Source organism: Lutjanus erythropterus, chromosome 12, assembly GCF_056507025.1.
Source record: "Lutjanus erythropterus isolate fLutEry1 chromosome 12, fLutEry1.hap2, whole genome shotgun sequence".
Classification (NCBI taxonomy): domain Eukaryota; kingdom Metazoa; phylum Chordata; class Actinopteri; order Lutjaniformes; family Lutjanidae; genus Lutjanus; species Lutjanus erythropterus.
In genome coordinates this window covers 8636600-8651111 of record NC_139328.1, presented here as the reverse complement: position 1 = coordinate 8651111, position 14512 = coordinate 8636600, and the positions used below count along the sequence as shown (strand labels likewise).

At 39.7% G+C, this 14512-nt stretch overlaps 2 protein-coding genes across 5 annotated transcripts in view; both read left to right on the top strand.

The window, feature by feature from the left end:
* Window positions 1–3406: 3406 nt before the first annotated feature.
* Window positions 3407–8114, top strand: ticam1 (TIR domain containing adaptor molecule 1). The gene is made up of 2 exons (XM_084733238.1): window positions 3407–3648; window positions 5316–8114. Exon 2 carries the CDS (start codon window positions 5440–5442, stop codon window positions 7213–7215), a length of 1776 nt encoding a protein of 591 aa, XP_084589364.1. The 5' UTR covers window positions 3407–3648; window positions 5316–5439; the 3' UTR covers window positions 7216–8114.
* Window positions 8115–11543: 3429 nt separating this feature from the next.
* The window catches only part of camsap2b (calmodulin regulated spectrin-associated protein family, member 2b), a 52541-nt gene continuing 49572 nt past the window's right edge, over window positions 11544–14512 (top strand). For all 4 annotated transcript variants that reach the window (XM_084733236.1, XM_084733234.1, XM_084733235.1 and 1 more), the window contains exon 1: window positions 11544–12196. In XM_084733236.1, coding sequence (XP_084589362.1) covers window positions 12055–12196 — 142 coding nt within the window. In that variant the 5' untranslated portion in view covers window positions 11544–12054. The remainder of the gene's footprint in view (window positions 12197–14512) is intronic.

The following is a 14512-nucleotide window of genomic DNA, read 5'->3' as shown; positions in this document are numbered from 1 at the left end:
TTTATTGTTTATTTATAAATTTATTTACAACTGTATTTATTTATCGTACTCTTATTATTATTTACAAGCACTGAGGCGACAGTGGCGTGGGAAAACTTCCTTGAAAAAGACGGGAACCTTGAATGGCATCAGGCTTCGTGGTGAGCTGCAAAAGCAATGTTTGGAGGGAACTCTGAACAAACGGGGGGAACGACAAGTCCGCTTGCTAAAATATTTACGTACTGTTCTTCCATTAAGGTAAAAACTTTTCAAGCATTTTTGATATTTTGAGAATGACGAGTCCTCACCCAGCTCAGTGACCTGTCAGATTCTGTAACATTTAGCACAGCAACAAGCATGGTAATGTCAAGTGCAGAAAAATCAGCGATCTGTATGTTTTTATTTAATGAACGTCAAAGCAGAATTAATATTTCCAGTGTCTTGTTTTAACTTTTTCCTTCTGTGGTTTCTGCAGCTGTAGCGCAGCCCCCCAACAAGGAGCAGACGCTGTTTTTCCTCACAGCAAAAGGAGAGATGAGTCAGAACAGGGTTACTGAATGTCACAGAGCAGTGACAAAATATGTAGTGAGAGCCCAGCACCCTTTCAGCACAGGAGAATCTCCGTGGTTTAGGTATGATACTCAGGGAGATAAAAACATTTTCTTTTCACTAAAAGATGTCTAAAGAGATTCGATAAGGGATTAAAAAGGATTCAGGTTCAGTAAACTATAACTAAAAGCAATGTCTGAGCCCCCAATTCCCAACCATACCCCTTGATACAGTCGTGTACATATTAAAGGTGTACTATGCAGGATTTGTCAGTTGCTGCTTGTAGACACTGAGCTGGAGAGTAAATGAAGAGAGGAAGCCGCATTAACAAAGAACAAAGAAGTGAATCCAAGAAACAAAGCATTATTTATTACCTGCAGAATTTTTTACTGCAATGATCTACTTCCTGGTCTTCCTAAGAAAAACGTTGCTCAGTTACAGTTATTACAAAACTCAGCTGCTGATGAGGATGAGACAGAGAGTCTCTGCATTGGCTTCCTGTGTGCATCAGAATTGATTTTAAGATCCTTTTACTGGTTTATAAAGCTCTTAATGGTCTTACCTATTTATCAGATTTGCTTTTATCGTATGAACCCTCTAGAACCCTCGGGTCTTCGGGTAGCGGCCTTTTAATCATCCCCAAATTTTGTAGCTGTGGTCCACGTCTGTGGAGCAGCCCGCCTGAGGACCTGAGGGCCGCAGAGAGTGTCGATGTTTTTAAAAGCAAACTCAAGACCTACCTTTTTAGCCTGGCTTTTAATTCAACTTTATTTTGTATTTATTATCATTGTGTATTTATCTATTTATTTATTCTTATTAATCTGTTTCTCTAGCTGGCATATTCTATTCTTCTCTTCTTTAAAATTGTTTTCTATTTTGAGTTTTTATCCTGCCACTGGTGTTTCCCCACTTATGACAGCGTTTCCTCAGTTCCTGTTTTTTATGTTTGCTGTTCTTATTTTAGTCTTTACTATTACAAAGAGTTTGCTTTGTAATTGTGTGTGTCTGTGTGTGTGTGTTTTAATTCTGTGAGGCACTTTGTGTTGCATTCTCTTTTTATGCGAAGTGCTATATAAATAAAGCTTGATTGATTGATATTTTACATTGGTTAGTGTTTGCATCTCAGTCCTTGGAAAAAACAGATAAACAGACCTGCAGATAGAGAGCAAAAGAGGGAGACTGAGTCAGAGACTACAATTTTATTGAGTCCCGACCGCACAACCTGCACGCTGTTAGTGGCTGGAGGCTACACACCACTGTCCAGAGGCACCCAGAAATGACCCTAACATAGAAAATAATACCAAAACACAAGCAGAGAGCAGGGTCAATGTGCCTCCCCTTCTGAAGGACCACCATGGAAAAAACATGAACAGTAGTCAATGGTGACAAACAAATAATTATCATCCCGTTTGATTGTGCCACAAGTCACACATGTGTTGTCTGACAATTTAAAAGATAATTTTACAAAATAAGAGCGCCGCTGTTTTGTTTGTTGTAAAACTGCTGTAGTGTCGGACTGTGGGGACGCATAAATAGAAAGACTACACACCCAGAGTTCACACAAGTGACATCATGATCATCTCCCTCTAAAAGCTAACGTTAGCCACTGAAACTACAATGCCTGTGGGTTTCGCACTGGGATGTAAGTCGTGTGAGTAACGGGTCTTGCTCGTTATTTCTCTTAAAAAGGACCAGGAGACACTAATGAAAAAACACACTTCAGGTAAGATAACGTTACAAGGGGCAGTGTTGGTGTTGATGATGTATGTTGTGCGAGACGGGAGATGTTGTTTGTTGAGCGGTTTCGCACAAAGCTTAAGTAAACAATGACAAATCCACCACAAACTGTGACATTCTCATCTCGTAAAGTTATATTTTAAAAACATCATGTGTAATTCGCGACACATTTCAAATGGGATCCGTAAATAATTTCTCTCGCCGTTGACAGCCATTCAAATTTTTATCTAAGTAAGGTGCACCTGAAGGGGAGGGACGTCGCCTCCCTACATTTGTGTGACTAATACACAGTATTTTTTTTAGGAAAAATTTAGGACAGTGCCTTTAACTATATAAAGGGAAGGCTAAAATAAAATAAAAATCTTGGGGAGAAAAAATTCCAGCCCCTGCTTTCCGTAAGACTGCTGCGCTTTTGTCCAAAAGAAAACTCTTAATGCCCTCTTCCTTTACTAGAATAATTTTCATACAGTCCCTTAGTTGGCTCTAGACGGGGTTACGCTTAAAGCAACAGAGCTGTGGTCTTGCGGCATGTGCTTTATGGCCCAACTTTATTCTGTAAAGGCACATATACATACCAATGCTACAACAGACATAGAAACCACTCTTCCTACATATAGAGTTACAGTAATCCCTCAGAAGTGGTCATACAGTAAACATATCACCGTGCACTAAGAACAGAGAGGCTCTCTGTCTGCACTGTATTGAGGGATTTGATGTTGGCGTGCACTCTGCCTGCTGTGACCCCACCCCTGGTAAATACAGGGTTGGAGGTTTCCTCCGTGGATAAAAATACACTTGCCGCTCAGCGGAGAGGGAAAAAGCCAGAATTCTTCTCCTTGCTGCGCCTATTGTGCACGAGGAGCTCAAGACTCCCACACTCATCCCAAGTTTTATTGTGTGATGTTGTGATAATTTCATATAAGTGTATAAAAGTTGACAAAATGCCACAAAGTACATGTTAAAGAGGTGAGGAGCAGTTCTGGCAAATCATTGCATTAAATATAGCAGCAGTTGACTTATTTGCTCATGTGGAGAACTGTGCATGTTTTTAAGTAGTTCTGAATTCTTTCCTTTTGTCCCTCATGGGCTCCCTTACATCACAACCTGTGACGTCATCAGCATGCTGTGTGTTTCATGCAGGCAGAGGCCTACAGCTGACATAGGTACGACTGCTGATGAACTTCGTACCAGATGTTTGAGCAGACCCACCGCACTGAGTTGTGGTCGTTCTCGAGTATGTGCCAAAAGAACGTGATGTTAAGAGAAAAAGAGTTTTCTGCTGTTTGTCCTGAAGAGAAAAAGAGACTCTGAGTGACTTCCTTGTTTGAGCTGGAAGCACACACACACTCATTTTAATGTTATGGCGCCTAGAACTCCATGCCGGTGAGTAACTCTCATCAAGTTTTTGATTCTTTTATTGTCAGAAAATCAGGTTAAAGGTCGGTTAGACCTTGCTGGAGCACAGTGGTGGAATGTAGCCAAGTACATTTACTCAAGCACTGTACCAAAGCACAAATATGGGCTACTTCTATACTTCACTTGAGTATTTCCATTGTATGTAACTTTATATGCCCACACCAGTACATCTCAGAGCTAAATATTGTGCTTTTTACTCCATTATATTTGTCTGACAGCTATAGTTACTTTTCAGATTATAATTTTTCATACCATTCTGATTTTGAATGAATTAAGTGTTCATGGGCTGAGAAAACTCTGCTCTTCAGTTACATAAACTCTTTAGAGTCAAAGTCAAATTCATTGTCATATTCTACACAGTTAAAACAAGTTTTCCTGTACAATGAGAGTCTTCCTTTGCCTTCCATTCTGAACGCTATTAAACAATGAAACACACATACAAAAAAAATATAAAAACATAAAATTACAAATGTAAAAACTACACAAATAAAAAGATATAAGAGGAGATTGAAAAAAGAGCATAAAGTAAGCAAGGAACACTGTGTACAATTGGGTTAGCTGGAAAATGCATTGTCACAGCGGTTCTCACAGGGCAGCGATACTCCAAACATATGTTGACCTTATAGAATATGATGCATTTCTGTAGATTAAACCAGCTAACAGTATAACAGTATATAAAGTGGTTAAAATGGGCTCAATCTAAATATCTACAGCAGTAAAATGCAATATACACATTAATGCAGCAGCAATATTAATTCAAAAACATCACATATAACAAGAAAAAACTGACAGGGACCATTTCACTGCACTATGACTACTTTTACTGTTGATCATTTAAGTGGATTTTGTTGATAAGTAAGGTTCATGCATGTTGAAGGGATAGCTTGGATTATTTGAAGTGTGGTTGAATCAGGTACAGCCTCAGTTTGGAGAAGTACCAGTACGGAAGCTAAACAATGTACAGCTGCAGACAGGGTCTGCGACAAAAGGTGTTTTAGCCCCTTAAAAAAAGGTTAATCAAAATCAGTTACGCGATACTTTAAATATATTTACTGCTGATATATCGCTCGCTCCAAACCAACCAAACTCTACAGGGGAAATTTTACCTCACAGAACACAGGAGTCGCTGGTCTACCACTGCCTCGATCTGTTAGTTTGTTTCTGTTATTGTGTGACTTTGTGGTTTTAAACAGACGGTTTGGATTCAGACACACAATAACGCAAACAAGCTAACAGATCAAGTGATTTTGCTTATGGAGTTTGGTTTGTTTCAACAGGGATATCTGGCTTATATAACAGCAGTTTCCTGTCAGAAAAATGACAGCAGCGTGAAGCAGTGAAAATATACTTAATATATCATTACTGGTTTTTTTTTAGGTGGGACATTTTTTAAGTGGCTAAAATACCTTTTGTTGCTGATCATGTCCACAGCAGAATATTGCTTAGCTTCCATGTTTGTGTCCATTTCTGCTTCTCCAAACTGGATGTGAGCCAACCTCCATTTACAGTAGATAATACACTGTGTTGTAACTTATACGACCCTATATCAAATAGTCAGAACTATCCCTTTAATAACTGTTGTGATATTACATGTTACATAACTTCTGATGTGTGTTGATTTGATCTCTTTACAGAAACAAGAAATTGTACGCATCTTTCTTCAACAAGTTTTTGAAGGAATGAAGAAGAAAATGTCGGAAAGCCACATGTGATCCTGTCAGCTCCTGTCTGGAGGTTGAGTAGCAAGTAAAAGTGAAAATGAGTCACAGAGGACAAGAAACTCAGGGGACGGGACTGAGAGATGTCTTTGACATACTCGTTAAAGCTCCTTCAGAGCGGCTGCTCAGCCTGACATTCCAGCTGGGCGAGTCTCCTGAAGATAATATCATCCACGCCTTGTGTCTGATCGTCCTCCAGAAGGAGGCGCAGGCGCTGAACAAACTCCAGACGCTGAAGGACAACCACCTCGCCAAACATCTGGCTGAAAAGTGGCAGATGAGTGGAGGTAAATTAGAAGATTTCGCCGTGCATTGCGGTCAGTTCCAAGAGTTCACGGGAGAAACTTTGGCAGCGCTGGCTCGTGTTTTCAAAGTTTTATCAGAGCAGAGGCTGTGTGATGAAGTTCTAAGAAATCTGGCTTATAAGAGAGCTCTTTCCACTGGCGACCAAAAAACAAGCGAGGCTCTGGAGTATGATCAGCTCAGAGAAGAGGCTAAAGATGTCTGTGGGCCTTCGCTTGCAGAGTGGATGTGCTCCCCCACACACCTCAAGTCTTACAGAGATGTTGAAAGCAGCCTGGAGGGAAACACGACTTTAAAAGTTACTTTGTCCCACGATCAGTCAAAGAGAGCTCACAGTATGCCGAGCCCACTGCAGGCGAGCTCCTCCATGCCCTCATACCCTACTCATCTAGAGATAAGTATACCTCCAACAGCTTCATTTCGAGATGACAAAAGAACTCCAGAAACATCAGATAAATCCAAACACGACGCGCCCTTAGTCCTTGTTAGTGAACTTGAAGCAGAAAATGCATCTGGACGATCTCAGACATCCAGTCAACCTCCCACATGTATGTTTGGGGCAAAGAAAGACTCTAGCATGGATCAAACACTCGCCACAGGGAGCAGTAAGTTGGACAGTCTTATCCCTTCAACTCAAATGACCAACCCAACCACTGCACCACAATTTGCACTACCTGCTGCAACAACCTGTTTTCCACCCTCAGTGCCTGATGCAAATGAAATGCTGGAAAGCAACGATACAGATGAGGAGGAGGAGGAGGAGGATGAGGAGGACGAGGAGGAGGCAATATTTTATGCATTTGTTATCTTTCACGCACCAGAAGATGCAGCTATGGCCGAGAGCATAAAGGAAAAGGTGGAAGAGGTCATCAGCAGTGAGGGCGCGACTTTCTCCGAGGACTTTGCCACCCCGGGAAGGAGCACCCTGAGGTGTTTGGAGGACGCCATCGACAACACAGCCTTCACGCTTCTGCTACTCACACGCAACTTCACGTCGCGCATGCAGGAGCTGGAGACGAACTCTGCTCTGATCAGCTCCATCAACAATAAGCACAAGTACAACACGGTCATCCCTCTGCTGCCCCGGGAGAACCGCATGCCCAGGGGGGACATCCCAATACCTCTGCAGACAATGGTTCCACTGGACGAGAACAAGAACTTTGAGAAGAAAATACAGAGGTCCATGACTCCAGTGAGGATTAACAAACTGAGGAAGATCTGGATTAACGAGCAGAAAGTGAAGATGCAGAAGCAGAAACAGGAGAGACTAAAGCAATCAAACCAGCACCTAAAACAGATGATCAGAGAGAGTCAGAAAGTAGACCTGTTGAAAAAAGAGGAATTTAGGCTTTTGATGGAGCAAAAACTTGTTCTCAACCCCAACATGCCACCAGAACCACAACGAAACATTCATATTCAAAATGCACAGTACATTGTGATTGGTAATAACTCCCAGATGATTTTGGGTGGAGGTGCAGACGAGGAGGATTCAATTGACAAAGAGGAGTACTGAAGATAAAAATATGATAATATTTGATAACAGGGTGAGATTCATATGTAGAAACTGGGAGAAATAATTCTGTTTTCTTAACACTAAAATGTTTGCGCTGTAACAGACTCTGTGGGGTTTCATCACTGCTTATTTTTCACTGTTATTTAAACCTGTTGGAGGAAGAAACTCGTGAAAACTGTTTCAAGAGCAATTAAGCACCATCATGATGATCCGAGAGGCCGAGCAGTCGAGGGGAGGCTCAGATTAATATTTAGCAGCAGACTGCCATCTATTGACCGACGTGTGGAACAAATCTCCTGATCTCATGAGCTGTATGAACACACTTTAGGCACTAGAGAGCAACGCTGTTACACGCTCCTCATCGCTCCTCATCGCTCCTCATCACTCCTCATTGGCCTCAGAGGCACTGCTGCTCTGGTGTCTGTAACATAAAAGAGATTTAATTCTAGTATTTTCCAGCGGTGCAGAAAAAGTATTATAAATCTGTACTCAGGTAGGACTATTGTTAAATCACCAGAACATTACTCAACTACTGGTGTTACATATACTTTGAGTAAAGGTACAAAGTTTTCTTCTCAAAATTACTCAGAGTATTAGTTTTAATTTTAACCAGAGTTTTTTTCATCTGTTTGTCATGGTTTTCATTGATCTGTCTGCAGATTGTTGGCTACAAAATATACTTGTTGTGTATCCGTTCAAACCGTATGTCTACTCTGGTGAGATACGACTTTAAAAGTAATTAAGTAGATTACATGGTGAAGGGGAGACCGGGGATGGTGGTAACACTTTCTGTCTGGACATCAGGAACTCAGCTGTTGTGTGTGCTTGATCTCGCAAACTTTTATACAAGTTAATCATATTCGTCTACTTGAAATAAAACTCACTTTGGTGTCTACAAACTCACAGGTTATGTGAGTTAATGTCAGTGTCACTGTTGTTACAGCCTACCCGACTACAGGGGTGAGTTGTAACACTAGCTGGGAATAGATGTAGCAGTTTGCTGAATTAAGGCCTACACTATCCGCTTTATGACAGAACTTTATTAATGACTAAAGAATTAACTGTTGCAAATGAGGTGAACAATTTAAAGTGACAGAAAACACTTTATGAGTTTCTCCAGACTGTATTCCTGAATGTGCATGTGCCACAGTTGCAGCAAATGTAGATTGCCGCAGGCTTTGTGGGCCCAAAACTCACAGCATACACACTTGACCCACACTTCTTTTTGTCTTGAGTTTACTAAGTGTTTCACACAATGCAGAACTGCTACAACTGTCCCCATCCCAGGCAGCCATTACACAGCTACCTGTTTGTGGCACGAATGCAAAACTTTAAATTAAACTGGAGAAACGGCTACAGTGTGTTACAGTCATGTTACAGTATGTGATTCAAACCAATGTATCTGAAAAATAAAACAAAATCCACGATGTTGCTCGCAGGGACCTGTATCTTCTCCTGGGAGCCCAGACAGGAAATAGGAGTGCACCATATTGATGACATGAAGCACTTTTCTGATTGGTCAAACTGACAGTTTTACAACTGAGCCGATGTCACAACACTCCCCAGTCTCCCCTAATGCATGCTTACTGTAAGTTCAAGTAAAATTACAGACTTAAACAAATACCCCACCCAAAATAATTTAATTACAGTAGCGTGAGTAGTTGTTTGTTTCTTCAGCCCCTTGTATTTTCTGTGTTGTTCCAAGTGTTCGCATTGAGGCATCACAGGTTCCTGTGGTTGTGTGAGGGTTTACAGTTTGGTGTGACAGTGACCTTCAGTTTTGGTGACCAGATCAAGTTTCTAGCATCCGTGTCTGAGCTTGACTTTTATTTTCTGTGACAACTCTCTCTCGTGTCTGTAGTCAAACAGCAGCAGGCTGTTAACACGATGTCAGAAACATGAACATCACGGGTTGTCAGTAAATTATAAAATTAATTTTAAGATTTATTGGATCAACTCAGGTTCACACTTAATTAGGACCTCTGTTTCTGACATTTTGTCTATGAGCCAAACTGCAGGCTGGTTGCTTTGAATAATTCAGACTGAAAATGAGAACAAGCAGTGATGCAAATTACCTGAGGATCAGGATCAGGTAAAAACACTCAAATTTATTTTCATTTTTTATGATATTTTTTTTATACTTTTCTTTTTGTATCTCCTCTTTACTATCTGTTCATTTTTTATAGATTTTTGGGGTAGTTTTCTATCAGTTTGCTGATGCACTTTGTAACCTTGTTTGTGAGGTTGCTTCTTGAATAAATTTTTATTCTAGGTCCTATCTGTCTCATCTCATGACACTATAAATGACACCTTAAATCTCTTCATGGGTGTTCCTGTGTAACCCATACATGTATATTTGTTTTCTACTGATCTTTGACTGCTTATTTTGCTTTTAATCAGTGGTGGAGGAAGTATTCGCATTGAGTGGATGTAGCAATATCAAATGGAAAATACAGATATTAGTAACACATCCTGCAAAAAACTCAAGAAATGCATTAAATTGTCACAGGTGAGGATCTTATGTCGAAGATTATGCATGATATGGCTTATGTCTGTGTAATCTCACATCTTCTTGAGCTGCCAGAGTGTCATTCTGGTGTGACACACACTCCTGAGACCTGTTAATATTTAGATGTTTTAACATAATTTAAGAAATTGGGATTTAAGAAACATATGACAAATATTTTTTTCTTAAATGTTATGTCCCTTGTAGTGGACATCTGGTCAATGTTTTCCACAAAAAAACACATTACAAGGCATCAGTTTGGTCATAATGAATGTTCATTTTCTCTGCATTTCTATTTCATTCTGTCACATTTCATGAATACTGGAAATAAATTTAAAACAAATGATCATGTGTCATTATAGTTTTCACCAGAAAATTGTACTTTACTTTATTAAAACTCTGCTTAGTGGTAAATGCTGCATGCAACACACACTGTTTTTGAGTAAAGCACAGACTGTGACCTCTTGTTTGCAGGTCTCCCAGAGGCCTGGTGGGTCTGACCTGTACTGGATCCTGCTGTTTATGGTAGCCAGATTAAAGAAATGCAGGATGGTGCTGAAAGTCCATTTCTTTGTGCATGCTGACCTTAGTTATCAGCTGATAATGTGGTCACGCAGATCAAAATCTGTTCTGCCTCACTGAGTGCTTTGTTTTTCGAAGGCTTAACACTGACATAAACTTAAAACATCTTAATATAACATAGTTAAGACTCACATAAATAAATAACAACATCCCTATGAATGACAAGAACAATATATTTTTAGAGATTTGATCATTTTACTCCCTTACTTCCAAAAAATGTCTGCTGAAATTCCTTCCATTTTAAAATGACAGAAGTTGTCTGTTGGCCACACCCACATGTGTGTTACATCACTTCATAGCTAAGGGTGTGCTTTTTAGAGGACATTGACTCAAATAAACTACATGCATGGTGTTTGAAATAAAGGCCTGAGTGTCATGTCTCCCCCACAGAGGACAGAAATGAAATGCCAGGTGATAAATACTGAAGCACATTTTTTTCTGCTTCAAGAGTAAACTTCACTTTTTTCATTTGCTTAAGTTATCTCTGACTGTCACTAAAACAAGGAGATTTTCTTCCAGCATAGGGGCATCCTGTTCGTTCAGACTTGCTTCTGTATCAGCCAGGTGACCACCCTGGACAGACGCTTACTTATCACGTGCATCAGTTTAGCATTAATCAAACTATTATAAAGTGCTTTAAACATAAAACACAGCAATAAAATACAGTAATATGGTGCTTTTGGAAATTTTACACTTCTGACTTTGTTTTTGTTGGTTACTGATGTCAAGAAATCCTCATAATACAGTGATTCGAAGCAAAAATAATCTGAAACTTGGGCAAGATATTGAAAATTCTGATTTTTTTTTGGGTGTATTTTTTTTTTTAAATAATAGCCTATTATCAAATCAGTCACGTCTGTGGGAGGGTCACACTCAGAGTTAACAACAATAACACCCCAACTAAATATTCTTGTAAATCTTTTCAAATTTCAGTGCCAGTCATTCTAGATTGATAGATAGATGATATTATGTACACAAGAGTATAAATAATTAAATATTGTTTTCTAAAAATAAAATAAAATAAAATAAAAGGTATATTTCTCTCTCGAGTTCTCCATGGAAACAACATCTGTGAGTTAGTCAGAAACTCCACCTTGGTTTGTATTACACTGTGGTGACTCCTGTCAGGACTGAATAGACTGGGTGGGTGGGTGGACCGCGCATGCGCACTGCTGCGCTCTCTCCTCCGATCAGTGCGGCAGGAAAGGCGCAGAGAAGACGCGGCGGAGAGACAGAGAGAGGCAGAGAGAGAGGGGGAAAACAGTTAGAAAAGAGACAACATGGACACAACCAGCGTCTTCAGCTGATCTGTGAGACTGTCCTCTGGTGTTGGACTCAGGCTGTCCTCCTCCTCCTCCTCCTCCTCCTCTGCCGCACAGCTGCTCCGTTATGTCGGACAACCTGAGGAGGAGAATACTGTCAGGGAATGAGGGAGGAAATCTTCAGAAATCCTTCTCCTAAACTGCGCTCTGCTGTCAGCATTTAAGGATATTTACTAAAACTGGAGGATGGTGCTCATTTAAGAGAGGAGGAGAGGTCTTTATTCGAGTCCCAACTCGTCGTGCCGTCTCTCCAACAATCAAGGCCAGGCTCAAAGTTTTTTTTATTTTTTTTTTTCTGGAGAAGGGGAAATTTTGCTGCATTGAATTCCTCTGGACGGGATGTCATCCGCAGTGAGGAGGAATTCCTCAGGCTGACTGATCCTCCAGCTGCAGTCAGTGTGAACGGCCCCGCGGCAGAGACACAGAAAGATGGGAGATCATGCGTCAGATGACAGAGGGATGAGACGGACCTTCATCGTTCCTGCCATCAAGAGCTTCGACCACTACGACTTCACCAGGGCCAAGATATCATGCAGCCTGACGTGGCTGGTGGCCAAGGCTTTCGGCTCGGGTAGGTGGCGCCTCCTAATCGTGCTCATCTCTGGATTAGATTAATGGAAAACATTGTTAAGATGACCATCTAACGTGTGTAATAATGTGGACTGATCCTGGGCGGTTTACAAGTGGGACTATTTTGTAAACAGCAGCCTGTAATCAGACTCTCAGTGTCACAGACAAACCCAGTTAAACTACTCTCTTACTTCAGTGGTGGAAGAAGGAGTCACATCTTTCACTCAAGTAAAAGTAGAAATTCCACAGTCTAAAAATACTCTGTTTCAAGTCCTGAATCCACAGTGTTTCCTTTGTAGAAGAACTTAAGTTTTATCAGAAAAACAGTAAAAAAAAAAAAAAAAATAGGGGAGACCAGGAGCAATTGAAACATTTTGTACATTTTCCATCAGGCTACTTGAAATACTGTTCGACATAAGAAACAGAACTATTTGCACTAATTAACAATACAGCTGATATGTTTTTATTGATAAGGACAAGACTGTAATATTAAATTTAATGCAAGGAGTCACCAAGGGGGCAATTGCACCACTAGCTAACTAGAAATTGAGTTAAAAGTGAAATATAAAATCATAAAATGACCATGATATTTCATTAGAGATTAAAGAAACATGCTAAGTTGAATTACTCACTCCTCCGACAACAACGCTACTGTCAGCATGTTCTCCTTTTTAATTTCCTTTCCGGTGCGAAACGTTTCTGTTTGGCTGTTTTATATTTATTAGAGTTCAAATTAATAATGAAGTTTTACTAAATTTAGTTAGCGAGTAGAAAATGGTTAAATTAACCAGTATCTTAATGGAGTCTGGCAGGCAGTAAGGCAGGTAGTCACTGGACTCCAACTCTAAAGTGTGTATTTTCAGAGAAATGGGGTTTTGTTTTCAGCATAACAGGCTTAGATTTAAATCGACAGACAATTGACAGTTAGAAAATGGTTGGTTACTCTTTTTTGAACACTAGGGTCTAGCTAGCAAAGCCTGTATTAGCATAATTTGTTCACGTTAATTTTTAACCAATAACTTATAAATAAAATGGATGTAATTGTAAATTCACAGTCATCTAAACTTTCGAAAGTAGAACATCCAAAAAAATAATTTTCATACCTCAGAATCATTTTTTTTTAATGAAAATTTCTGACAGTGTCTATGTGGAGTTCACAGGTCAGATCCTCTACATCACTGCACACAGTGTCATTGATTTAACCTGTTGCACGCCACATGCTAATTATTCCCCTCTGCTCTGCAGATGTCAGGCCAAACCTATTATGTAACACTCTGACTGCAGATCTGTACTGCCAGCCTTTACTGTTGGATGGCTGATCTACAGATGCAACAACAGCACTTCTGCTTGAAGTTCAGGGCTGCAGCTGCTAATATTGTGGCTAATTCTCAATTAATTCAATGATCATTTACAAGGTTAGACCATTCAGTGCACTTTGAGGCACGTTTGCAAACACAAAACATACAAACATTAATTCACACGTACATAATAATAGATAAAATAATCTATAATGCAAAATATAATAATGTAAGGAGAGAGTTGAAATCTGTAGCTGACCACAAAGTCGCGTCATGTCAACAAATGTATTTGTTGTTTGATGCACTCAGTAAACTGACCATCTTTTGTGCTGCGGCTGCTCATAACTATAATGACTCCTTTCTACTTGTTTTACTTGCAGGAATCTAAATGTTCTAAAAAATTGATCTTGAACAGTCATCACACGTTTCAAACACCAAGAATTGTGTCTTAAAATTGCCTGTTTTGTTCGACAAACAGTCCAAAACCACAAAGTAGTTAGTTTCCTATCATATTAGATGAAGAATAAAAGCAAATCTTCATGATTTAGATGCTGGAAACAGGGAATGTTCGGAATATTTGTTTTATAATTACTTAAATGGTTTATCTTTTGCTCTATGAAATGTCAGAATATAGTAAATAATGCCCATCACACTTTGCTTAAACACAAACCTAAAATGTCTTATTTTGTCTGATTAAAAGTCTTAAAAGATACTCAGTTTACTGTAAAAAAATAGAATTCACAATTGAGAAGCTAGAGCTAAGGAATTTTCTGTATTTTTGCTTGGAAAATTATTTCAGTTGCCAGTAAGATGATCAGCTAATTGATTAATTGACTAATTATTTCAGCTCTACTAAAGTTTCTCCCTTGTTAGCACACTGTAACAGCTTCATACAGTATAAAAGCTGACAGGCAGTCGCCTGCTGTGTTTTGCTTTTCCTGACAGTAACACTGCTGATGTTTCCATATGGATATGTGTGTCAGTAATTATTCTTTACATGTGACTCCATGTATGCGAGC

What these genes read in the sequence shown, in the direction of transcription:
- ticam1 (XM_084733238.1), top strand. Translation starts at nt 5,440, where the DNA reads ATGAGTCACAGAGGACAAGAAACTCAGGGGACGGGACTGAGAGATGTC.